The sequence below is a fragment of the Aspergillus fischeri genome, genomic scaffold (assembly GCF_000149645.3).
Source record: "Aspergillus fischeri NRRL 181 1099437636249 genomic scaffold, whole genome shotgun sequence".
In the NCBI taxonomy this organism is placed as follows: domain Eukaryota; kingdom Fungi; phylum Ascomycota; class Eurotiomycetes; order Eurotiales; family Aspergillaceae; genus Aspergillus; species Aspergillus fischeri.
Window position 1 is genome coordinate 3,944,383 of NW_001509770.1, and position 22,878 is coordinate 3,967,260.

Below are 22,878 nucleotides of genomic sequence, written 5' to 3' on the forward strand. Positions count from 1 at the left end.
CACTTACTCATATCCTCACACCAAATCTATTATGGCGCTTATTAGCTACTTCGTTAGCCAAATCAACCCAAACCTAACCTAATCTATGTACAGTAAGTTAGTAACTTTGGATAGACCTATACAGATTGCAGCGTCGTCCTCGTTGAGACAGCTTGGCTCTCAGTGAATTAGCCAGAGTAGTCGGGAAGCACAGGAAGCTTGTTCGGAGTAGTTGAGGAATTATGATGATTGACTAGAGAAGTGTAGGACCACTGTCTTTCATTAACAGAAGTGGAGTGCTGCCTTTTCAGGCGGATATCAAAACTGTATATCACAAAATGAATAAAACCCCAACACCACGCATGCAACAATATCGGACCTTAACGGGAAAGCAATCGTGTATATAAACCTCCACCACGCCATCTATGCGTTTTTATATTCTATCCAGAAGCACAAATGCAAAAACAAGCATAAATCAGCATCGTCATCACCGTCCAGCCCAGATCTTTGTCTCGGACGACGGCCTCGCCATATCCGAAAATGGACACGCAGAGGCGGCAGACGGCGCCACACTGCTCGCGATACTGGAGCGGTCGTCGTCGCTGGAGCTCGCCGATGCGCTGCTGTCGCCGAGGATCTTCTTCTCGCCGATATAGCCTTCCTTGTCGTCAAGGATGATCTCGGACATCTCGTCGGCGTACTCTTCTCCGTCGCGGACACGCCATTTGGCGAAGAGATCATTTTGGATCCAGATGATCTTGCCGATGGCGCGGACGAGAGCGACTTTGCGTTGAAGGGAGAGGGTGGGGTGGGACATGAGGGCTTCGGTGAAGACGTCCTGGATGAACCCGAGCATGACGCCGATGTGGATGTATTCGATGTTGAGGGGAATTCGTCGTTCTTGGCCGGAGTGCATCACTCTAATCGTGGGTTAGTGGTTGTTCTTTTCGGCCTGGTACAGAGTGATGCATGGAAAGTGGAGGGACTCACCCGACTTTGTTCAAATACCGCCAGAACTCCATCTCAGTCGGATCGGAACAGAGCTTGGTCAGGTACCACCGCAGGAACAACTTTCGTCGCTGGATCTGTGGGCTGTTCTCGGTGTACCAGTCATCTACGTTTGTGGTCTCATCGGCGGTATCTCTTGTGATGAAGGCACGAGCGGTGATGTCTTGTTCCAGGAGCTTTTTGTAGACAATGTTGACGATGGCAGGGATCAGAGCCTTGATGTACTTGGAGCCTGTGGTTAAAGCTTCGATATCACCTGTGCACGTGTTAGCTTGGATCATGCGGACTTTACTTTGGCAAGAGGAGATGGCTTACTGGAATTGAAGTCGAGAAAGTCTTTGAGGTAGTTGACGCGAGCTTCGAGTCTGGTATACAAGGCCTTTCGGCTCACGTGCTTTACAGGACGGCCACCCTCAAGGAGAGCCTCCATCTTTCTCCTTCCTTCAGACGCCTGCATGATTGCTGTATGTGATGCTGTTGCTGTCCGACTTCCCCGGAGATAGGTGAGAATGCGAATAGACGAAGCGGTATGGTCAGAGCTCTGATTAAGATAATAGGAAGTTAGTGTTATGGAGCTTGCTCCGTAGTAGAAGACGGATAGATCTGGATCGAGGATTAAAGAATGAATCGACCCGTAGATATGAGATACTGTCTTCTCTTTATACATGAGTCCCAGGACAAATCACCGCGAGACAGAAGAGAAAACTTATATTTCTCATGCACAAATGACATGGCTGGAGCTCTGGTCCCGATTCTCTGACCGTCATAATCCTTCCTTGGTCCGAGAGCACTCCACACGGGCTTCGGAAACCGTTCTGAACTTGATCACATCATTTCACCAGAAGATAATTTTGAAAAACAGGCTAGGACAGGAAACAGCTCAGAGAAATAGAATAGACCTATCATCAGGCTAGAGATGATAGAATCCGCTTGCTCAGTCCTGCATTGGAGCGGACACTTGGGCGGTTGCTGGAAGTGGGCTTGTAGTGGTATGATCATTCTTATCATAAAGGGAGCTAGAGAATACCTAGGCATCATAGTGCTAGTATCTATCTGAGCTTAAGACATCGAACACGTGTTACCGTGGGCCCTTTATTTCAGTGATTATGATTTCGGATCAGCTGAATGGCTGCTGTAAATACATACACTGCAGTTAAATGACATTCTAACGGCTCAGGATACCTACCATATGAATACAAAGAATATGCTGCATCTGATTCTATTGACACTGTCACTTTCTAGAGACGCCATCAAGAGTTCACCTGAGGTCATATCCTAGGCCTAATCCCGAAAATGCAGGCCTCCATCTTCGGAAACTCTAACCATCATCATTGAGAGCGCAGGTCAGATGACCCGTTGAATTCCGAGCCGGCAATGCATGCATGTCTCGAGTCGGAGCCGAAAGGCCGAGTTTACAGCTGCATACGCCTGCAGTATCAGTGCCATTTCCAACCCGGGATCTATTTCCTCAGAAAGCTATGTTGGGCAGCTTCCCTTCATTCAGATACATCGAGATATCGATACTAATTGCATGCTATGTTTCAAATCCGTCGATCACACGGATGATTGTCCTCTATTTCGTCCATAGTTCTGTGGAAACATCGATAACACAATCGTCACATAGATATCCACTATGAAATCATGATACGCGACGCATCTAGGATCTATCTACGGAGTAGCTAAGCAGAAGAGGGGCAATCTCAACACAAACTCAGACTTATGACTCAAAGCCAGCCGTATCTAATACAATAGTCCATACGCAAATGGCAAAAACAAACGATATTTCAAACAATGGCACACTGCTTAGAACCTGAAAAATCCGATGCCGTGTGATCCCTTACTGTTAATACGAAGAGAGAAAAAAAAAAAAAATTTCGTCGCATTTTGGAGAAAGCCCCATATCGATGTGCTCCGTTCCCGTAAACGGCGCTCCCTAGTGGGTGGTTAGCCTATACTTAGCAATAACCTCGGAGCGAGTATGGCATGATGTCGATGGGGCGAGTTTTACCTGTCAGATTAAAGTACTATCGGGCAATGGTTTACCTCGCCTATGATGGGCATATGGCTGGCTAATTGTGAGAGAGAAAGTCATTTGACGTGGATGAGTTCTGTCACTTGCAAAGTGAGAATCGGCATGTCAATTGATGTTGTTTATGCTCCGGGATGTCGGAGAGGAATAAAGTTCTGTCAAAAGTCGACAGCTATGGTTCCGAAATTCCGCCAACTGGACGTAACGTCCTTACAACTTTGTTATTCTTCCGCTGTATCCATACTGCGTCAATAATGAGAGACCTTGGGCAGTGGAACGATCATTGCATGCGTGAGGCTCTCATTCCATGTGCCTCGGGAGCTTACAGCTCATCAGCCACGAATATGATGTAACCAACTTGTTAGGTACAGAGAACAGTAATATTTAGAATAATATAGAGTGAACAGCAGCTGAGATCCAATCGGATATACAAAAAACCTCCTTAAGGCACATAACGGATCCATCCTATCAAAATAAAAACATACTCTGATCGTTAGTCTAAGCATCCAGTCTACTGCCTGCAGAACATGATGACTCAGATATCGCCACTTCGCCAGCAAAAGATTTTTGGTTTTGGAGATCTTGATAAACTACATTATTAAGATAGACTAACGATAGGGGTGACTATCCAAAGCATAAGAATGTGCCTGGGCTTAGGCACATTGGTTCGGAAACTGCCTGTCCGTCAGAGGGCTGGGGAAGACACCGTTGGCAAGCAAGTCCTGCATATCCCATCCGGGCGCCCCTTCGGTCTTCCAAGTCCAGAATAGCCAGCCATTCTTTCCTTCATAGGCATCGAGCTGGGCCTCGATGAATCGTCGAGTATCAGCCCTCTCCTGGTCGGAAAGGTCTGCCACCGAGCCTTGAGTCTTGTCTCCGCAATCGCCGTACTTCGGGTTGTTGGCATACTCTCCTTGATAGCGCGTGGGAACACCCTTGCCATTCAGGTACTTCGTGCAGTCAGTGACAGCACCTGACCATTCTCCGACGACAACTGGCTTATCCGACCCTTTAATCTGCTTGCCGAAGTCGCATGCAGACTTGACGTGGCCGTGGATATCCAGGCTGATCAGGTAGTTATCAAACATCTCGTAGTGGTGTGTATCCATGACCACATCCTCACCCGTCTTGAATCCGTTCCAGGATGCCGTCGACAGAAAGCCATCGCTCAGGAAAACAGAAGTGTCTGGATTGATTTGGCGCACAACATCTGCAATCTGGTCGTAGTAATCTCTCAACCCAGCCTCACTGACTCCGCCTGGGATGTTGGGTTCGTTAAGAGCTTCAATAGCCGCGACCACGTCGCTTTGTGGCAAATAACGCTCAGCCAGAGCTCGGAAGGCGTCCACGGTTTGTGAGACGGTATTGCCCTGCTGCCAGGCAATAGGTCCCTTGCGTCCGCTGTTGTCAAAGCCATTCTGGGATCCCGGGGCTGTTTCAGATGACAGATGAGCTTCGCATGAGACTTGCAGCAACAACTCTTCGCCACTTACCACCATGAAGATCAATCACAACCTTCAGGCCAGCATCCCTGGCCCATGAGATTGCATTGTCGAGATATTCCAGCTGACCGTCCACGTACGGCTCGTCGGGAAGAGAACTCACAGCCCAGTATCCGATGGGGATGCGGACATGATTCATACCCGCTTGAGCAATCCGATGGAAGTCACCCTGAGTGATGAAAGTCGACCAATGTTGAGATAGAACAGCCTTGGCTTGATCCTGTCCTAGAGTAGCGGTCAACGTCCACTCGTCAACAGCAGCATCTCCAGCGTTGTCAAAGATCGAAGGCGTGATCCATGGCTCAAGTACAAGCCAGCCACCAATGTTGACACCGCGGACGATGCCGTTGTAGTCGAATGTGGAAGCTCTTGACACAACGCGCCTAGATTTACAGTCAGCAAATCTTATCGAGCATTTGTGATGAAGACTCACGATTTAGAAGGCACAGCCTCGGCCAGGCCAACCACGAGGCATAGCGCCACGAGCGCCTTCTGCGAGAATTTGAATATCATTTTCTTGAAACGAACAGTTCTTCACTGTAATAAAATGAGAGGCTGGGAAAGAGAATGGCTGTTGACGAAAAGACGCGCTCGAGGAATGGAAACGCCCTGCTTTAAGTAAACCTTTGCTGAAAGCGCTGGCTGTCTGTCGACCGCATGCAGATTGGAGGCACAGCTTCCAGTGAAACTGATCTTTCTCACCAGAAAGGTGCAGTTTGTGTAACAGCCAGGTCCAGCACGCTGGCCGCAAATTGCATGAATCTGGGGTTGCTTGGGTGCCAGATGATACTAGGTGTTGAAAGCGGAATAGCCGGAAACGGAATGCATCCGAATACAAGGTGACAGTATAACAATAACGATGGGTAATGGCTTCACAACTGGGGAGCGACAAAGACTTTGTGCCTGTCTTGAACTGTCAAGCTTCTGGACATGCTACGTACGAGCCTGTAGCATTGGTGGGCAGAACTCCATGAGAGAAACCTTCCGGAATAGGCCTCAGGTGATGCTCAAAAAGTGGGACAAAGTATTCTCAAACAAAACGAGCGTGTGTTATGTGACGGGAGGATGATCTTAACGAAGTACTGGAATTCATCGAGTGGTTTGTACTCTACGTTTGTTCTGGATCAGTGGCCAGTCTGGGGTTCATGAACGAGGGAAGGAGCATCCTTGAAGTGAGCTCAATGCAGAAGCTGTCTTGCACATTAGACACATCCGCAGTTGTCCTCTTCAAGAAAAACTCATCAACATACGGGAAGTTCAGTATTAGCCGGAGCAATTGAAAAATCAACTAGCTGCATATCCGAGCCCCGAGGAAAGAGGGCTCATATCGGCAATGATGTTGCCAACCAGTCTTCGAGGCCTTCAGGACGTCTGGCTTACATCAGCGTAGGCTTTAACCCGCAGCTTTCTGCATCCGGAGATGTTGCAGAAACCTTAGAGTTGCTTGACATTCTGATCGAAGGACGAGATTGACCGTTGTCAAGAATGTTGTTGGACGGATGCAGATAAGCACGTGGTGGAGTATGTATGTATTTAGATTACCATCAGACAAGCTTTCTGGCACTCAAATTAACGAACTTTACAGTAATGTCACGTATTAAGCTATCCACCAGGCTAGTACTCCGTAAATCTCCGCCAAGCTTTTCAGATACATGGACGGTCCAGACCTTTCATGCTTCAGCGACGGATAAATGAGCAAACGTACGGAGTAGACAAATGAAAGAGCCGTCTTTTTTCTGCGCTCGTTCCTAATTTGGGCTCTGCCGTCGGCATCAGGAACTAACAACGTGCACATGAGGAATCAAATTTCTGACGGCGAAGGAATGGTATGTCTTAGCAAAAGAGCGTCTAAGCATTCAATCGAGGAATCGTTTCCTGTAGATTGTCTTTGTCACTTATGGCTCCTTGCCCCTCAGGTCGATCATGTGCAATAAAATCATGGTATCATCTCATCGATCATATTCATCTATAGGGGTATTCTGAACTATGTGACAAGAATGTCCGAAGAAACCACTAAAACAGTCCCAAAGCGGCAAATGCGGCCACCACTTCACGATCTACATTGAGGAGCCACTCTTCCTGGAACCGCTGCTCACCACCGCACCCCACGATGAGGGAATGCAAGCGCTGGCGCACAAAGTCCCGGATGTTGATTTTATGGATCACATCTGAGGTTTCCCAATGTCGTCGGCGTTCGTTCTCTGGCGGCTCAGGCCCATCGTACTTGGCGTTCGGCGCGTTGTTCCAGTAAATGAGATAATCGCCGCTGCGGGGATCGTTGGGATCACCCTCGGTACCTTCCGCGAGTTCTGTAACGATATCCGTCCAAATGTTCATGTATGATTGCAAGTGGTTGAGGATGTATGTGGGTGGCTGGGTATCGGGGCCGTTCAAGGCGAGAAGCTGCGTCAGAGCGAGCGCATGCAGTTTCTTCTGAGTTACGCTGCCAATGTTGTCGTAATGCAGGAACCATTCCGTGAGAAGCCAGGAGAGAACCTGTTCTTCCGGGGTCTGCGTGGCGGCGGAGACGGCAGAGACAAGGATTTTAGGATATGCCAGTGCTAAACGAGCGAGGACAGAATAGTAATCCGTCTCCACGACGCCGTAGACCGACGTTGGCTTCCGGCGTGGCCCGGTCGTCTGACTAGCTTCGTAGGCGGAATGGAGACCTTCCAGGAGAGATTGCAGGAATGAGCTGTCAATGAGGGACCGCGTGATGACGTTGTACGTATTTTCGCTGCCTCCGTCAACCGCTTCAGCGCCGCGGATCATGAGCTCGACGAGGCGAGGGACAACGCCAATGCGTTGCCGGGTAGTGGATTGTAGGAGGGTTTCGAATGAGACGAGAAGGGGAAGTCGGATTCGGTCACTAAGAACCTCCTGGGGGGCGAGATAGATATATGACTCTGCGATTTGGAGGGCCTGTGGGACACTGTCCGTGGCGGCTTCGAATATAGGATATAACGCAGGGATGAGCGCAAGAAGCTCGGGAGACGCCGGTGCAGGTGTTTGAGTGAGGATAGCAGACCAGAGCTCTAGGGCCTCATCAAGGAGATATACCAGGGTCTCCTATCCTTGGGTTAGTTGCTTGAGGTCAAGGGCCAGAAACGAGGACGTCTTACAGAGCCTGGTTCTACCGAACTGCTGATCAAGGGCAAGACTAGAGAATGATACTTGATCGAGTCCTGCTTCAAAGAATGTATAAGGGACGAGATTAAAGTTAGAATGGCCTGTTTCATGAGATGCTCTTCGCCGGATTGCTCCCACAATGGAGGCAGTAAAGCTAATATCTGGTCCGAGAATGGGGCAATCTGAACGAGCGTTAGCAGACTTGTTGAGCCCAGTTGGTGAAGGGGTGCATACATGATGCTCCATTTTTACGACCAAGACACGGACGCTTTCCAAAAGTCCCATCTTAGTTTCAGGAAGTTCGACCTCCTGGATGAGAGACATCAAATCCTGAAGAATGGACTGAGCATAGGGCATGAACCCGGCAGGAGAGAATTCGAATGGATCCAAGACGTTCTTGAGCTGTCTACCAGCCGTGATGCGGACAACCAGGTCATTCAAGGGATCCTGTTTGCCTAAAAGGTGCTGGAAGATCTGGTAGATAGCATTCCTGTTGAGTTCATCCGGCTTCACTGGTACCCATTGCCCAAGGACGATGGCAATTCGTCTCCTAAGTACATTGTAGCCGTGCTCCTGGATTTGAACTTCTTGGACAAGTGTTGTCTCCAGAAAACTGTTGAAGTCCAATTGCTGCTCTAAGCTTGCGGAAGCCAGTCCAATGGCGGAGTATAACGAGTCTTTGAGCAGTACGTCACGCTTCTCGGGACCTGGAGGGGAAACGGTCAATAGTGTTCGTAAATGTCCTCCTCGGTAACTTGAACTTACTTGCAAATGAGAAGAAGACGTTCAACAGTCGGGGAATCAGTAAGTCTTTGAAGTGGATGACCAGGTCAAGGAATAGCTTCTCAGAGCACGATCGGATGGAGAATTCCCAGGCTTCAGCAATATCCTCCTCCTTTCTTTCCCACTCCTCCGGCTCAGCCTCCCATTCTTGAAAGTCAGCTTTCCGGAAGCGGAAAAACTGAGTAACCAAAAGCTCCATGACACTGACAACGAAGTCATGGGTGAAAAGATCCGACTTTATTTGTTCAATTGACCGTTGCTTCTCCTCTTTGTCTTGTGGAGTCTGATATTTGAACGTCTGAGCGGGATTGAATGCCATTTTGGAACAGGCCCTGATCAAGAGAAGGGCTCTAAGGCCCACCTTTTCCATAAGTGTCTTGCCGTCCGAGTCACCATCCTCTCCCAGCTGGCTGTAGTTTTCTCCGAGTTTGACAACAAGGGTCCAGTAAGATTGAACAAGGGGAATGCTGTCCGGCAGCAAGGCGAATGCAGCGGGCCGTTCCTTTGCCATCTCGACATGAAGTTTCGACAACTTGAGCAGATGTTTCTCTATTGACCTCCGAACTTGCTCTGATAAAGGCACGGAGCCATTGACAAAAGCAAAAAACCGACTGAAGTGGGTATGGCTCAGGAGCCAGAAGTCCTGAGCCTCTTTATCACGGTTTGGGTGCTCGAATCCCGCTATGATCAGACGCCGAAGAACCTTGAGACAAACAAGGCTTTGCTCTGCCTCATCAAGTAATGCCGCCTCATCGACGCCGCCCTGCTCTAGGATCACCGTCCATTTGGTCACCTTCTCCACGTAAATATTGACCAGAAGGTGGAAGATCTCTGGCGCCACTGACTGAAGGTTCGCACGCGTTCTCTGTAGTCTAGCCGTTGACAATTCCTTGATTATTTGCAGTAGTATTGTGAGCGTCCGCGGTAATTGCAACGGGTTTGCGCCGGGCTGTGTTGAAGAGCGAAGGTAGGCAATGATTGCTGAGATTCCATCTGGCCTGATAGACATCAGAAATACGGACCTCCTTCAAGGACAACAGAGAGCACTCACCAGTCTTGCGGGAATTCGTAGCGCATGATCTTGGCGATCATGAAAGCATTGTGAAGGGCAAGTAGAGGTGCAGGTTCGACTACCCCAGCTTGTACGGCCCTCACCTTTATCCTCTCTTTCTCTTCTTTTTTGATGGCACTTCGAGAATGTCAGTTGTCGGCTCGAGGTATGCGTATCAGTGACCCTAGACCTACTTTGTCGCAGTCTTCCGCCAGTACTTGTCGATGCCATTCTTCAACTGGATGATGGACAGGTAACGGACTTCGACGGGCAACGATTGATCTAGGAAGACATCCTGAGAGGAAGTACTTAGTCAATATGCAAGACGGAAAGGATAGAAAAGGAAGTGCAGAAAGCGGACCAGGAAAATACCGACATACCTGAAGTAGAGTGAAATAACTCTCATGCTTTTCCCAGTGTTGCAGTTGCTTGGTACCGGTTTGCACCTGCTGCTGTGTCGAGCTGGCTGCGAGTGCAAGCGCATGGAGGAGATTCTGAGGGTTCAGCGGATTGGATTCGCCAGGTAATTCAACTACCTGGGCCATAATTGCCGATACTGGAGTAAAGCAGTTGTTGACTTCGACGATCAGGACAGGAACTCCAAGCACCTAGTTTGCCATATGTTCAGGACTGGTGAAGTAGTTCAATCTACCGCTTCCGAAATGATGCAGAAGCGCGCGATGATGAAAAGAAAAACAACTGAAAGAAAGCTAAAAACCTCGGAACGGTCCAACCACGAAGCTGTCTTTGTACAATGTTTCTACTTTCTACTTTACCAGTCCCCGCAACTCCAAAGCGGGAAACTTGGGAGTATCATTCTTCCGTCCCGCTCCAGCCCTAGGTTTTGACCCTCTACGCTAAACCGTATATGAAAGTTGAGTTAGGGCTGATAGCCCGAGTATCCAGATAAACTATGAAGTCATCTCCAAATGAACAGACGAACCTTCAGTTGTCGCATGGCCAGTTTCCAACTCAGAACAGCAAAAGTGCCTTGCTCGAAAGAAGTGGGCCAGATTACTGGGTCAGGTTACCACTCACTCAAGCAATTGGCGTACTATGAGGACAATAACCACCAAAAGAAGCTGAGCGCTCGTCTCGGCTGCGGATGCTGTGACATCGACATGATGTATTATGATGCAATGCTGTCCAAGGTCCCTGATGCTGGACGACATCAGATCCCAGGTATTTTATGCTGGGACTGACCATTCTTATCGTTGGCAACATCAGCAGAACACGCCTACTCTATCTATAATTCAACTCTATACCTCTCACATACCCTACTACAGAAATTAGCCAGAATGTCCGATCACGACAACAATCTCAAAATCGCCCACGAGGCAGAGAAAGATCTGAACACGTACCAGGCCAAGCAGGGCCTTGGTCGTAAGAGCGATTCCAGTATGTCCTCTAGCTTTGCAAGGCATGCCTACTTAGTCGTGAGGCTAACCTCTCTATAGCCGTCGAGTCTGGTGTGAACGCAATGGCCGACAAGAAGTTCGGGGATACCGGCATCAAGACCGGCAGAGAAGCTGGCGCTTCCAGCAGCGATCGTAAACCCATTCCCGAAGACGAGGGTGGCAGCCGAGATGACCGTGGCAGGTGAGACAAGGACTTTGCTAGTGTGAACTTCCGTTACTTGTTCAATGAACTGACTTGCATTCCGCGACAGAATTTCAAAGGCCGGGCAGTTCCAGGGGCCTGGAGGTCCTGAGGATAAGGTGAGGATAGAGTCTCAACGTCGTCCTGGTGACGATGATGCTCTGAACCTCCAAGAGATGAAGCGCGAAGGACTTGTTCGGAAGATTCACTGAAGATGGACTCGGAACGTCGCCCTGGTGATGATACTCTGAATCTCCACAAGATGCGAAGCTCGAAGCACATGTCCGGTAGATTCATCTAATCCTAATGATGTATATGTATAATTAAAGGACTGTATCAAAACTGTTTCTATCCGGAATCTCGAACAATATTCTAGGAACCAAAGAAACGTCGGTACAGAACTGACGGTTACGATCTGAAAGCCTAGAGCAGGAGATAGCATCCTTCTATTCTTAATCATCATCAAGCTATAATGTACAGATCTTCGTTTCTATGGTCAGATTCACGTATGCTAGGCCGTTGACCTGCTTGCGTTCTCATTCCAATATTTATCCAGATCATGACTCCATTAGAATCACGTCATTGGAGATTTAAAAGCAGGCTCAGAGCAAGTCCCAAGAGGAGACCAGAGACACCGGCTGTAGGAGCGACAGCAGAAACAGCGGCGTTGGAGCTAGCTGACGGAGAGGAGGAAGAAGAACTATTCTGTGTACCGGTGACATTCTTTTTGGTGGCAGTCACCTTGGTGTTGTAGTTGCTCGCAGTGTCATAGGGGAAGGGGCTCGTATAGTTGTATGTTGGCTCCGTGTTGGCGTAGGTCTCCTTGACAATGTCCAAAATGCCATGACCAGCAGAGCAATTGCCACTGGCCAAGGCATTCGGCCAGACAGGGGAGTATTTCGAGTATTCGCCCGCTGACATGGGACCCGGGTAGGTCTCGTTGAGGCGGAGATTGGTTGTGTCAACGTCGTAGTTGACATATCCCGTCTTGTTTGCCACGATCTCAAGGATGTTCGCACCGCAATCCCATCTTCCCAACGAAGGAAGGCCCCAGTTCGCCGACACGGAAGCAATAACTGAGTAGTGGGTATAGAACGTATCGTCCTGAGTACCCTTCAGCTCATCGGGAATGGCACCACCAAGAAGAACACTAAAGATCTTGTTGCTCTTGGGATAAGTGTCATCCTCATCAAAGGTAAGCAGGATCAGGGTGTCATCCATGAAGTATGAGTTGTTGAGCAAGGGCGCAATCCAGCTTCGCTCCCATTTGGCTCCGAAGGTAATGTTGGTGTCATGGGCGTCGTTGGTCATGTTTGGAGTGATAAATGCCCATTGAGGAAGTTTCTTGTTGGCCAGGTCGTCCTCAAAGCTGGTAAAGTTCTTGATCTGGCGCAAACGAGTGCTGTTCTTGGTGACAGAGTCATACAAGACCAATGGGTTATGCTTGCGCACATAGTCATTGGCATAAGTCTCCTGGTTGGAATAGTTGAAACCTTGGAATCCGGGATAAGGTAAGTGCTCCTGATACTCTCCCCAAGCAATGTTTTTAGTATCCAGGAGATCAGCGACAGTAGAAACATTGGCAGGAATCTGGTTGAAGTTGTCATTGTCCATGCCAAATGTGTCGCCTCCAGCAGCAGCGCAGTAGTTTGGCTCTGAAGGGTGCGTAACTGCATAGAAATTGGTGCTGTGGGGTAAATTAGTTTGAAGTTCAAATCGTGAGCAAATGGCCGATATGAGGACTTACAGCAGGATCCCTTGCGAGGCCAGCCATTTCATGTTCTCATCCGCCGCAGCATCCTCGTAGTCCTTCTGAGGTCAGCTCTGAACAAGATTTTCTGATTGGTGAGGTGATCACATACAATATTTTCAAGCCACACTTGGAAGAAGCGATTGAATGCAACACCCTCAACGTTCGAAACTGGAGAGTAAGGCTGGATGGAGGCTGCTGCAGATTCTATCGCAGAAAGAGAAGGCTCCTTCTCAGTAGCCGTCTGAGCATAGGCCAGAGAGGCAGCGACAAGCAAAGTTGCGATGGGAGACTTCATCTTGAAGACCTGTTTGCTGTGTACGGTGAGAAGACAACGAGGCAATGATCAACAGGGAGAAGTTCTCGATATTGAGATGGTCTGACAGCTTTATATGTGGGCAAAGCAATCAACGAACTAGCACGCGCGGTCAGCACGTGTTAAGTCAAAAGCCACAAGGTATCTTGGCCAGAGATGACAAGCTACTGAGAAACCAGAAAATAGAAGGTGCCAACGACCAAGTAGATGTAACCACGCGGCCAGCAGAGCTCGTCTGATTCGACAGGCAAAAGTGAGAATACAATGATGATGGCTATTCACTGATCATAATAAGGTAATTATTGATAACGATTCACTGTTGTCACTTCCGAAGTGGTCGACATGCGACATGCTTGATTGAAATGGCCAAAGCCACAGATCAACTAATTCACAGTCAAGACATCGCAAGTGGATCTGCTGAGGCAGGGCCGAGATGAATTAATACTTATCATTGGGCAATCAATGGCCGGGGTTAAGGCTTAGCGTGACTTAGCCTGGGCTGACCATGTTCGAGTGGAGACTCCTATCGGGGCAGAAGCCAGCACGTGCTTGAATTGTTGTCCCTCAGAGGATACAGCAACGAACTACAAGGTACCTACGAAGTACATAACCTTGGATATCTTGGAGCCTTGGAGAGCAAGAACAGCAGGATTTGAAGTCCATTACGGTGGATACTCTGTGAGTCAAGCTCCCATTTTTTGGTGATAAGGTAGTATGGTCTTGTGCCTTATGGAGCCAGTGTTACATCTCGGCTAGGGTAATCGAGAGATGTTATTGCTTCTCCGTCTGACTGCTCCGTATCAGCAACTAATTATAAAGACGGCAGCGGAAGGAATTGTCTCGGGAGTATTTCATTCTCCGAGCAAGCTATTTCGAAAGTTTCATTCGACTGCTTCTTTACGATATAATTCAATCCCTAGTCTGTACGTAGGCTTGTAGTAGATCTATGGTGCTGGTTCTTACGATCCTGTGTCAGGTCATAAGCACTGTTTACGTAGAATTTCCGGGGCTACGAGACTCTCAACGTCAACGAGGCATGTAATTCATAAACGGTGAATGGGTTTACGTACCTTTCGGTCGTTCTTGAGCAGCAGTGAAATAGAAGTGCCGGGCTGAAATTGATCACATTGGGATCTGTCTCCTGAGAAATTGAGAAGAGCATAAACAATCACTGTGTAAGCTCCATCAGTTTCCAGGAATCTTTGGACCATTTATCACAGTTAATCTGGCAGGCATCGGAATCTACCTATTCCACGCGCGTTGAACGTCCGCATCTGAGGCGGAGAGCTCTACAACCTAATAAGAATTGATGGCATATCGACCAACGGGATGCAGAAGTAGGTGAGAAGGGAAGTTAAATGCTTTCTTCGGAGTGAGATAATCTCGCAATATATTCATTCGAAAGAAACATACTGTATCGATCCAGGCTGGAAGCCAAGATCCTCAAGCATCCAAAAAAAAGAATCATTACACTGCTTCACGTGATAAAGGACATACTCCCCAACAATAATGTTGGCTCCACGGCGGAGTGTCTGTCTTTTGTTTAGGTCGCTGTCGTAACACGAACGAATGATCTGACCGATTAAGTCACGTGCCTTGTTTCAACCTCGGCACTTCCCAATGTCCGTCTGGGGGAACCGACCGACGCATTGACTACGTACCACATTAATCTGCAGTCTTTGACTTGTCACTGTTTTCTCCCTACTTCTTCCTAGAGTAATACGTACACGATGATAGTACGATGAGCTCAACAAACTTTGCCGCTGCTCAGGAACGAGTCTTAGAACGCCGCCGCTTGCGCGAGGCCGAAACTCGCAAACGGCTGGCGGAACAGCAGCGTGCATCACCGCTGAACCATCCAGCGCTCAGCCGACTACCGTACCCGTTGAACAGAATCCCGCAGTCCGGTGTCACGTTATGGAACTCCATCAAGGGACGAGAAGGAAGCAGACCTGCTTTCCGTGTTGGTCAAGTGGATGCCGAACTCCTCGATGAAGAGTTGCTGGGGCTGCTTAAGGGGCAGGTTGGAAATGCTTTGAAGTACTTCGGGGTATGGCCTCATGTCGCTGCAATTCCAGTCGCCTATCTCAGTATCACTAATTATCTTGATGCTATGCTAGCCCCAATTACGGGAAGACTGGTCTCACGAAATCCAATTCGCCCTCCGTGCAATTCTGTTCAAACTTTCTATATGGGATCATAATGCCTCCTACGGTGCTGCCCTCCAGGGACTGCGATACGTCGATAGTCGCAGCAAAGGGCCCGTCCATTCTACCCCCACAAAATGGCAAAAGAGCCTATATGGCTTACTCACAGTTGGTGGTCGCTACGCCTGGGAGAAGTGGGAGTCATGGTTGATTGGCCAAGAAGGCGGTTATGAAGAGGTATGATCTCGAACATTTTTGTTAGAAATTATGTGGACTTGTGCTGACTGAAGCAGCCATCGCGGGATGTTCGAATGCTAGCTCGGCTCACAGATTTAGTCTCTACCACACACTCGATCGCAGCTTTCGTTTCATTCCTCGTCTTTCTGGTGAACGGCCGATACCGGACATTAATCGACCGAATCCTTCGCATACGCCTTACCCCTCCGTCAGCTCAGTCTGCTCGCGAGGTGTCTTTTGAATACCTCAATCGGCAACTTGTATGGCACGCCTTCACCGAATTCCTTCTCTTCCTGTTGCCTCTTGTTGGAATCAGTAGGTGGCGGCGTTGGTTATCTAGAGCATGGCGGAAAACGATATCTGCCATCAGATCGAGGGACGACGATGAAGATGAAGTAGAGAAGCGGGGAGAATTGGCGTTCCTTCCAGAGCGAACATGTGCTATATGCTACAAAGATCAAAATCCTGCCTCCACTTCGGAAAACGATATCATTGCAGCGTCGGCCGGGGGTATCGTCGGGTCTGCACAGACAGACATCACAAATCCTTACGAGACGGTCCCTTGCGGCTGCATATACTGCTTCGTTTGCCTTGTGCAAAAGGTGGAAGGAGAGGAAGGAGAAGGCTGGATTTGTTTACGTTGCGGCGAGATCGTCAAAAAGTGCAAGCCATGGAATGGCGACGTCCTTGAAGAAGTTCGACCGTCGACAACCCCCGGAAAAATTGTGGGGTTCGCTATGGATGAAGATGCAGTTACTCAGGATTCCGTATCTGGCCAAGGACCAAAAACTCTTGCCGAGGAATTAGGTGCCTCGCAAAAAGTCGGTCAGGACGAGGCATTGGACCATTCTGACCAGTGGTCTAAAGCAGACGTGGATGAAGAGGAGGCCGAATTGGACAAGGAAGTCAACGAATCTGCGTGACACATACCATAGACTCTTTTCTGTTCACTTGTGAGCTTTGTGGTAGCTCGCAGGCTATATATAATCTGCGACTACTGGGTACATAACAGGCAGCGTGCATGATCATCCCGTCCTTGTGTGTTAGTTTAGAGACTCCATTCCTCAGTCATAGATACCCAGAAATATACCAAGCCTAGTGCAAAGATTTGTCTGTACTGTCCCACAGCGTTTATACGCAATTCAGTGTTGAATGACAAGACGGGCAGCTGAAGTTTGGAGCATGCTATTACTATGAAATTTGCAGTCTGATCGATCTACCGGGCCAGCTTATGCGCCCCTAAACCAACAAATCACAGCTCTTGAAATCCATGCAATCAACCGAAGCTAGGTAAAGGCAGCTGAGAAATGATTCTAAATCTGCTGCAGATGATTGACTGATTCCACCCCGCACCGGAGTGTTGGCCGACCCCACCAGCGGAGAGAGTATCCAACTCCGATCTCTTCAGCTTGAGGGGTACAAGTAGACGTCGGCAACTCGGATTTGGGCCGCACTTCATATTTGGGTTTCTGTATGGTTGCCATGAGTTTACTTTTCTAGACAAGTTATATACTCCATGCCCTATTCTTTTCCCACAACCTCGCGATCGACTGAGTACTTGACTCATACAAAACCCTCCTATCGCACCATGGACTCCTCTACCTCCACGTCGTCCAACACCCAGGGCGAAGCCAAGTATATCAACTTCCCCAGTCTTCCTGACGACGCAAAGCATGAAGATGGCACCCCTGCGCTGAACAGATATTCTTCTTATATCACTCGGAGCCATGACTTTCCTGGTGCTCGGGTTTGTTACCATCACTGAGCTGTTTATGAACTGTGGGTGCTAACAATCTGCTCTTGTATGACTGAATAGGCTATGCTTTTTGCAGCGGGAATTCCGGATCGCGAAGCGATGGCTAAGAGTCCACAGGTGGGAATTGCCAGTGTCTGGTGGGAGGGAAATCCTTGCAATATGCACCTGCTGGACTTGGGCAAGACGGTGAAGAAGGCCGTTACGGATCAGGGCATGACCGGTTGGCAGTATAATACCATTGGAGTTTCAGATGCCATTTCAATGGGTAGTGAGGGTGAGTGTATTCAGGACTTGAGGAGCATTGCTACAATGTCTGCGTGAGACGTTCCTGACGTGTATTTACAGGCATGAGATTTTCTCTCCAGTCGCGTGAGATCATTGCAGACAGCGTCGAGACCGTGACTTGTGCGCAGTATCATGATGCATGCATTGCTATTCCTGGGTGCGACAAGAATATGCCTGGAGTGGTGATGGGTATGGCGAGACACAATCGGCCTTCGCTTATGATTTACGGTGGAACAATTCAAATTGGATACTCGAACCTGCTGCGAAAGCGGGTCAACGTGTCAACTTGCTTTGAAGCGGCTGGTGCCTATGCCTACGATACTTTGCGTCAACCGGACGATGGGGGTGACACCAGTAAAAGCAAGGACGAGATTATGGATGACATTGAGAGACATGCTTGTCCCAGTGCGGGCGCATGTGGAGGCATGTTTACTGCAAACACAATGGCCACGGCGATTGAGTCCATGGGCCTGTCCCTACCAGGGTCATCATCAACGCCTGCCTCGTCTCCATCGAAGATGCGAGAATGTGTTAAAGCGGCAGAAGCCATCAAGATCTGTATGGAGAAGAACATTAAGCCTCGGGATCTTTTGACCAAGCGCTCCTTCGAGAACGCCCTCGTCATGACGATGGCTCTGGGAGGAAGTACCAATGGTGTCTTGCACTTCCTTGCCATGGCTCGGACGGCGGATGTGAACCTGACCCTAGATGATATACAACGGGTCAGCAACAAGATCCCATTCATTGCTGACTTGGCCCCCAGTGGGAAGTACTACATGGCAGACCTGTACGATATTGGAGGGATCCCGTCTGTGCAGAAGTTGCTGATCGCAGCGGGCCTTCTTGACGGCGACATCCCCACGGTCACCGGCAAGACCTTGGCTGAGAATGTTGCATCTTTCCCATCTCTACCTCAGGACCAAGTCATCATCCGCCCCCTGGACAACCCAATCAAGACGACTGGCCACCTGCAGATTCTACGTGGAAACCTGGCGCCTGGTGGAGCGGTGGCCAAGATCACTGGCAAGGAGGGCACCAAGTTCACAGGCAAAGCACGTGTTTTCAATAAAGAATTTCAGCTCAACGATGCTCTGACCCAAGGCAAGATTCCTCGAGGCGAAAACCTGGTGCTCATCGTCCGCTACGAAGGACCCAAGGGTGGACCAGGCATGCCGGAGCAGCTCAAAGCGAGTGCGGCGCTGATGGGAGCTAAGCTCAACAATGTGGCCCTAATCACAGATGGAAGATATTCAGGGGCTAGTCATGGATTCATCGTGGGTCATATCGTCCCAGAAGCTGCGGCCGGAGGACCCATTGCCATTGTTCGCGATGATGATGTGATTACCATCGATGCGGAAACCAACACAATAAACATGCATGTCTCAGATGAGGAAATCCAGCAGCGACTGAAAGAGTGGAAGCCCCCAGTGCCTCATGTCACACGTGGTGTACTCGCCAAGTATGCAAGGCTGGTTGGGGACGCCTCTCATGGTGCAATGACGGATCTGTTCTAGGTGCTCCCTAGGTTACGCACTTTATTCTGGAAGGTTCAACTTTCAGAAATAATCTCAACCGAGAAATTATTTTGATGATTGACGAAAGTCCAGTGTAATGGTCCAGCCATTGGTGATGCTTCCAACAAGCACAAGTCGTCCAGATACGTATTCTGAAATGGTCCGTGTTAGGTAACAGGCCATGTCATTTTCTCCTCACTTCCCGAGTTGTTTTCATCCTCTGAGCTCGTGCTCTCGTGACACCTCATATATCGACCAAATCATGATCGCGATTCATAAGCATGCTTTCTACCTCCAATGTAGATAGATGATCCAGTCTAGAGGATCAAGGGGAAGCTGAAAGCACTACTATCGCTGCTAGTCCACTAGTGCCGCCACGCGCTGCAGGCTGACGCCATGAGTGGGCGAGAGTGGATGATTCATCCGCCGCCTTTCTGACCGCCACAGGTGCTCATCCTGACCCATCTGACAGGCTAAACATTCTGCAGTAATCCGCCTTGTTGTACTTTTGGGTGACACATTGGGCAATCATTAACTAACTATTCCATTCATCGAATTTCCGGCATTCCGGACAAGCAAAGGAGTCTGGATTGTCACTCTCGCAATCAAGAAGCATATGCTTATGCCTGCGTCGGGTTCTTTCCGTATTTGTTGAGGTATGTTGCAATTTTTGTCGCAGAACTTTGTCATCCGTCACATTAATGCTGTATCAATATTATGCGTCAATCTGCGCCGACGGTACTGTCCTGACACTCTACCCAGGATTTCTAGTGTTCTCAAAAGGGCGATAAGATTCAATGCATGGCACGCTGATAACTATCTACCTAATACCTTAAATCAGTCCGGCGCTCTTTGTTCGCAAATTCGCACCGAAATACCAAGTTGACGGCAAGCAAAGTCAAACGGACCTTGGGGGCAATCCAGGCGATCCTTCACTGTTGTCTTGGCTCAAACGGTGGGGAGTTATCATATCCTTCCGGTGCCGCGGTACGTCTAAGAACACTTTAAAGGTGAACGTGTTGGAATTTGGGTGATCATTGGTCAATTCCTCAAACGCCCTCACTTTGGGGTAACGTCGGGGCTCTCCACTTCCCTTGCCTCATGGTTCTTGTTTGCGACACTCGAGGCACATCGATCGGTTCCATCCTTCCTGCTCCATCGTAAATTTTTCTGGGTCGATCTCGACCGCCTCGTCGCCTCATTATTTACCCATCAAGTGGCTATTCGCCAAGGAGGATCCATACTCGTCTTCTTGACGCCCAAATCGCATTCCAGAACACATCCACGTCTTTCCGGTTAGCTGGGAGCCCCGTTTTGATCGGCTTTGTAGCTGGTGCTGAGTAACTGTGGGCCTTCGAAGGTCGGTGACTGACCGCATGAGCCCCCAAGGGCAGGGGGATCTCTGGACTCTCGCATCTGGGCCCGATCGCCAGCGCTTCTGATCCAAGGTATATTTATATCTGTCGTGCACCTCTCACTCGCTATGGGCTCTATTGGTACTTCTTTGTCCTCACCTCCCTCCCGCCCGGGTCTTTCGAATACTGGCGCTGCTTTACAGCTCTGGGAGTCGGCCTCCGCTGTTTTCTCGAATCCCACAGCCCTCCTTTCTTTTACTCGCAACTTTCAGATCCTTGATCAGGATGGAATATTGAATTGGGGGAAGGTTGCTTTCTTGACCACTTGTATCATCACGATGGCCGGCTGCGGTTTCCTTTCTTCATTGCTGCGGCGCAAGGGCTCCAAGCGGTCCTCTGGCCGCAAGCGCTTCCGCCGTGGAATTCAGAATGACGACTCGAAAACGTCGCCAGGGACCACCACTTCTTCTGAAGAGGAAGATTATGACAGCAGTGGCTCACTTCATCACGGCACGGACGCTGCTTTGCCTCAGGAAAAGGTGACGCACAAACATCACGAGCAGTCGGCGGACGGTTTGTTCCTCACTCACTATTATGGTATTGTTCCCTGCTGACAATACATCAAGCTCTCGCCACAGATCCAGGTATTTTGAAGAAGCGTTCTTCCTACCTCTCTTATTCGACATCCATCGCCACCTATCCATCGATCAGAACATTCTTCAGTCCACATCCACATATGGACAAACTCCCAACCAAGCCTACACCCATACCATTACTGGTTTTTGTACACGGCTTGGGCGGCTCGTTGGCTCAGTTCAGTCTCTTACTAACGAGTTTAGCTAACGTTGGTCCGTGTTTTGGAATTGACCTGCCTGGGTGCGGACTATCGACATTTGCTCCCACGGACTGGGACGCTTATACAGCCGAAGCGTTGGCGGAACTACTGTTCACAGCTATTGAACAACATCGCGACCGGGAGGCGGGCCAGAAGGTCGTTCTGATTGGTCATAGCATGGGGTGCTCTCTTTCCGCTTTGTTGGCATCATCCGCGTCGTCGATTGGGTCAGAGCTGAAAGAACATATTTTGGGACTGGTCGCTATCTGTCCTCGCGCATCCCCCCCGACCCCCAATGAAGTCGCGTCATACCGTCGCCTTCTCAGAATTCCAGAAAGTATCTTTGATATGTGGCGCTATTGGGACCGACGTGGCGGGCTTCACAGTGCAAGTGTGAACCGATTAGTCGGCACCGATGCGGACCCCGATACAAGGGAGCTTCAGGTGCGCTACAACAAACAAAGCAAAACTCCTGTTTGGAGGCGTATGGCCTGGGGAACTCTCCCCACCTATAATAAGGACGGCAAGGCGATTGGAGGTATTCCAGGAGAAGAAGTCTGGGCAGGAGTCAAGACATCTGTCCTCCTTGTTGCGGGTGAGTCTGATGCAGTAACCAAGCCTGCGGAACTCCAAAAGCTTCTCAAATTCTTCGGTGAAGTTGGACCCCATGCAGAGGCTGATGGAAGCGCCATTATACCCGATGCGTCCGAAACTCATGATACAGTTTCAGCGGCGTATGATCGTTTTGCACATGAAGAGGAATATGGTCTCGAAGCACAAACGAGTGAGAAGACACTATTCGATGATCGTCGAGCCTCGAGTGAAAAGAAACGTGCTGTCAAGACAGTCATTCTTCCTGGGCCAGCTTCTCATGCTCTTCTTTACGATCGTGCGACATATCGCACTCTGGCGGGCATCATCCAAGACTTTCTCTCGCAACACATTGACGAACGCCTGAGTCTTGGATGGCAGTTGCAGTACATGAACACCTCTGGCAAGTGGGATGTTAAAAACCTCGCCAAATGGAAGAAAGTCACACCTGTGTCTCAACGAATTGCGAATACCTTTGTCGCGCTTAAGATGCTGAGAGAGGTCGATGAAGAGCACAATCCTGTGCTGTTCTCGCAGAAGTACCGCGACCAAATTTACGCGGTCATTGATATCAGCTACGAGAACCCGGTATATAATCCTGCTTCTCTCGAAAAGGGAGGCATCCATTACCAGAAGCACCCCACAGTATCGAAGATCCCGCCGACGGCTGACGAGGTTCGGGATTTCATTGCTTTGGTAGATCGGCTTCAGAACGAGATCACCGAAAAGATGAAGAAGTCCGGTAACCCTGACGGTCCCAGGCCTGTGGTTGGAGTGCACTGCCACTATGGGTTTAATCGAACCGGCTTCTTAATTGTCAGCTACTTGATTGAACGATTGGGCTTCAGAGTCCAGGATGCCATTGATGAGTTTGAAAGGCAACGACCACCTGGAATTCGGCACGGACATTTTATTGATACTTTGTTTGTGCGATACTGTGTTGGGCTCAAGAGGGCGCCTACACTGTAATGTCTTTTATTGTACTTTTTTCTGTGGCAAGGGCGTTTTGTGG

General features: G+C 49.3%; 8 protein-coding genes across 8 annotated transcripts; 4 read left to right on the plus strand and 4 right to left on the minus strand.

Moving 5' to 3' along the window:
- Positions 1 to 466: 466 nt before the first annotated feature.
- Positions 467 to 1,444, minus strand: NFIA_021050 (protoglobin family protein; the record flags this gene model as incomplete). Its single annotated transcript, XM_001265293.1, has 3 exons — positions 467 to 899; positions 970 to 1,243; positions 1,303 to 1,444. 3 exons carry the CDS (start codon positions 1,442 to 1,444, stop codon positions 467 to 469), a joined length of 849 nt encoding a protein of 282 aa, XP_001265294.1.
- Positions 1,445 to 3,669: 2,225 nt separating this feature from the next.
- Positions 3,670 to 5,031, minus strand: exg1 (glucan 1,3-beta-glucosidase; the record flags this gene model as incomplete). The annotated part of the gene is made up of 3 exons (XM_001265294.1): positions 3,670 to 4,448; positions 4,510 to 4,901; positions 4,952 to 5,031. 3 exons carry the CDS (start codon positions 5,029 to 5,031, stop codon positions 3,670 to 3,672), a joined length of 1,251 nt encoding a protein of 416 aa, XP_001265295.1.
- Positions 5,032 to 6,531: 1,500 nt separating this feature from the next.
- On the minus strand, positions 6,532 to 10,026 carry NFIA_021070 (putative importin 11; the record flags this gene model as incomplete). The annotated part of the gene is made up of 7 exons (XM_001265295.1): positions 6,532 to 7,587; positions 7,641 to 7,829; positions 7,882 to 8,354; positions 8,413 to 9,428; positions 9,482 to 9,619; positions 9,676 to 9,776; positions 9,862 to 10,026. 7 exons carry the CDS (start codon positions 10,024 to 10,026, stop codon positions 6,532 to 6,534), a joined length of 3,138 nt encoding a protein of 1,045 aa, XP_001265296.1.
- Positions 10,027 to 10,779: 753 nt separating this feature from the next.
- Positions 10,780 to 11,292, plus strand: NFIA_021080 (uncharacterized protein; the record flags this gene model as incomplete). The annotated part of the gene is made up of 3 exons (XM_001265296.1): positions 10,780 to 10,879; positions 10,939 to 11,080; positions 11,151 to 11,292. The coding sequence occupies 3 exons, from the start codon at positions 10,780 to 10,782 to the stop codon at positions 11,290 to 11,292; spliced, it is 384 nt and encodes a 127-aa protein (XP_001265297.1).
- A 367-nt stretch (positions 11,293 to 11,659) lies between these two features.
- On the minus strand, positions 11,660 to 13,128 carry NFIA_021090 (acid phosphatase PHOa; the record flags this gene model as incomplete). Its single annotated transcript, XM_001265297.1, has 3 exons — positions 11,660 to 12,767; positions 12,828 to 12,889; positions 12,943 to 13,128. 3 exons carry the CDS (start codon positions 13,126 to 13,128, stop codon positions 11,660 to 11,662), a joined length of 1,356 nt encoding a protein of 451 aa, XP_001265298.1.
- Positions 13,129 to 14,887: 1,759 nt separating this feature from the next.
- On the plus strand, positions 14,888 to 16,453 carry NFIA_021100 (pex2/pex10/pex12 family protein; the record flags this gene model as incomplete). Its single annotated transcript, XM_001265298.1, has 3 exons — positions 14,888 to 15,196; positions 15,267 to 15,530; positions 15,587 to 16,453. The coding sequence occupies 3 exons, from the start codon at positions 14,888 to 14,890 to the stop codon at positions 16,451 to 16,453; spliced, it is 1,440 nt and encodes a 479-aa protein (XP_001265299.1).
- Positions 16,454 to 17,118: 665 nt separating this feature from the next.
- On the plus strand, positions 17,119 to 19,085 carry ilv3B (putative mitochondrial dihydroxy acid dehydratase; the record flags this gene model as incomplete). The annotated part of the gene is made up of 3 exons (XM_001265299.1): positions 17,119 to 17,277; positions 17,347 to 17,560; positions 17,632 to 19,085. The coding sequence occupies 3 exons, from the start codon at positions 17,119 to 17,121 to the stop codon at positions 19,083 to 19,085; spliced, it is 1,827 nt and encodes a 608-aa protein (XP_001265300.1).
- A 1,483-nt stretch (positions 19,086 to 20,568) lies between these two features.
- NFIA_021120 (RNA 5'-triphosphatase domain-containing protein) lies at positions 20,569 to 22,835 on the plus strand (the record flags this gene model as incomplete). The annotated part of the gene is made up of 2 exons (XM_001265300.1): positions 20,569 to 21,013; positions 21,280 to 22,835. 2 exons carry the CDS (start codon positions 20,569 to 20,571, stop codon positions 22,833 to 22,835), a joined length of 2,001 nt encoding a protein of 666 aa, XP_001265301.1.
- Positions 22,836 to 22,878: the final 43 nt, after the last annotated feature.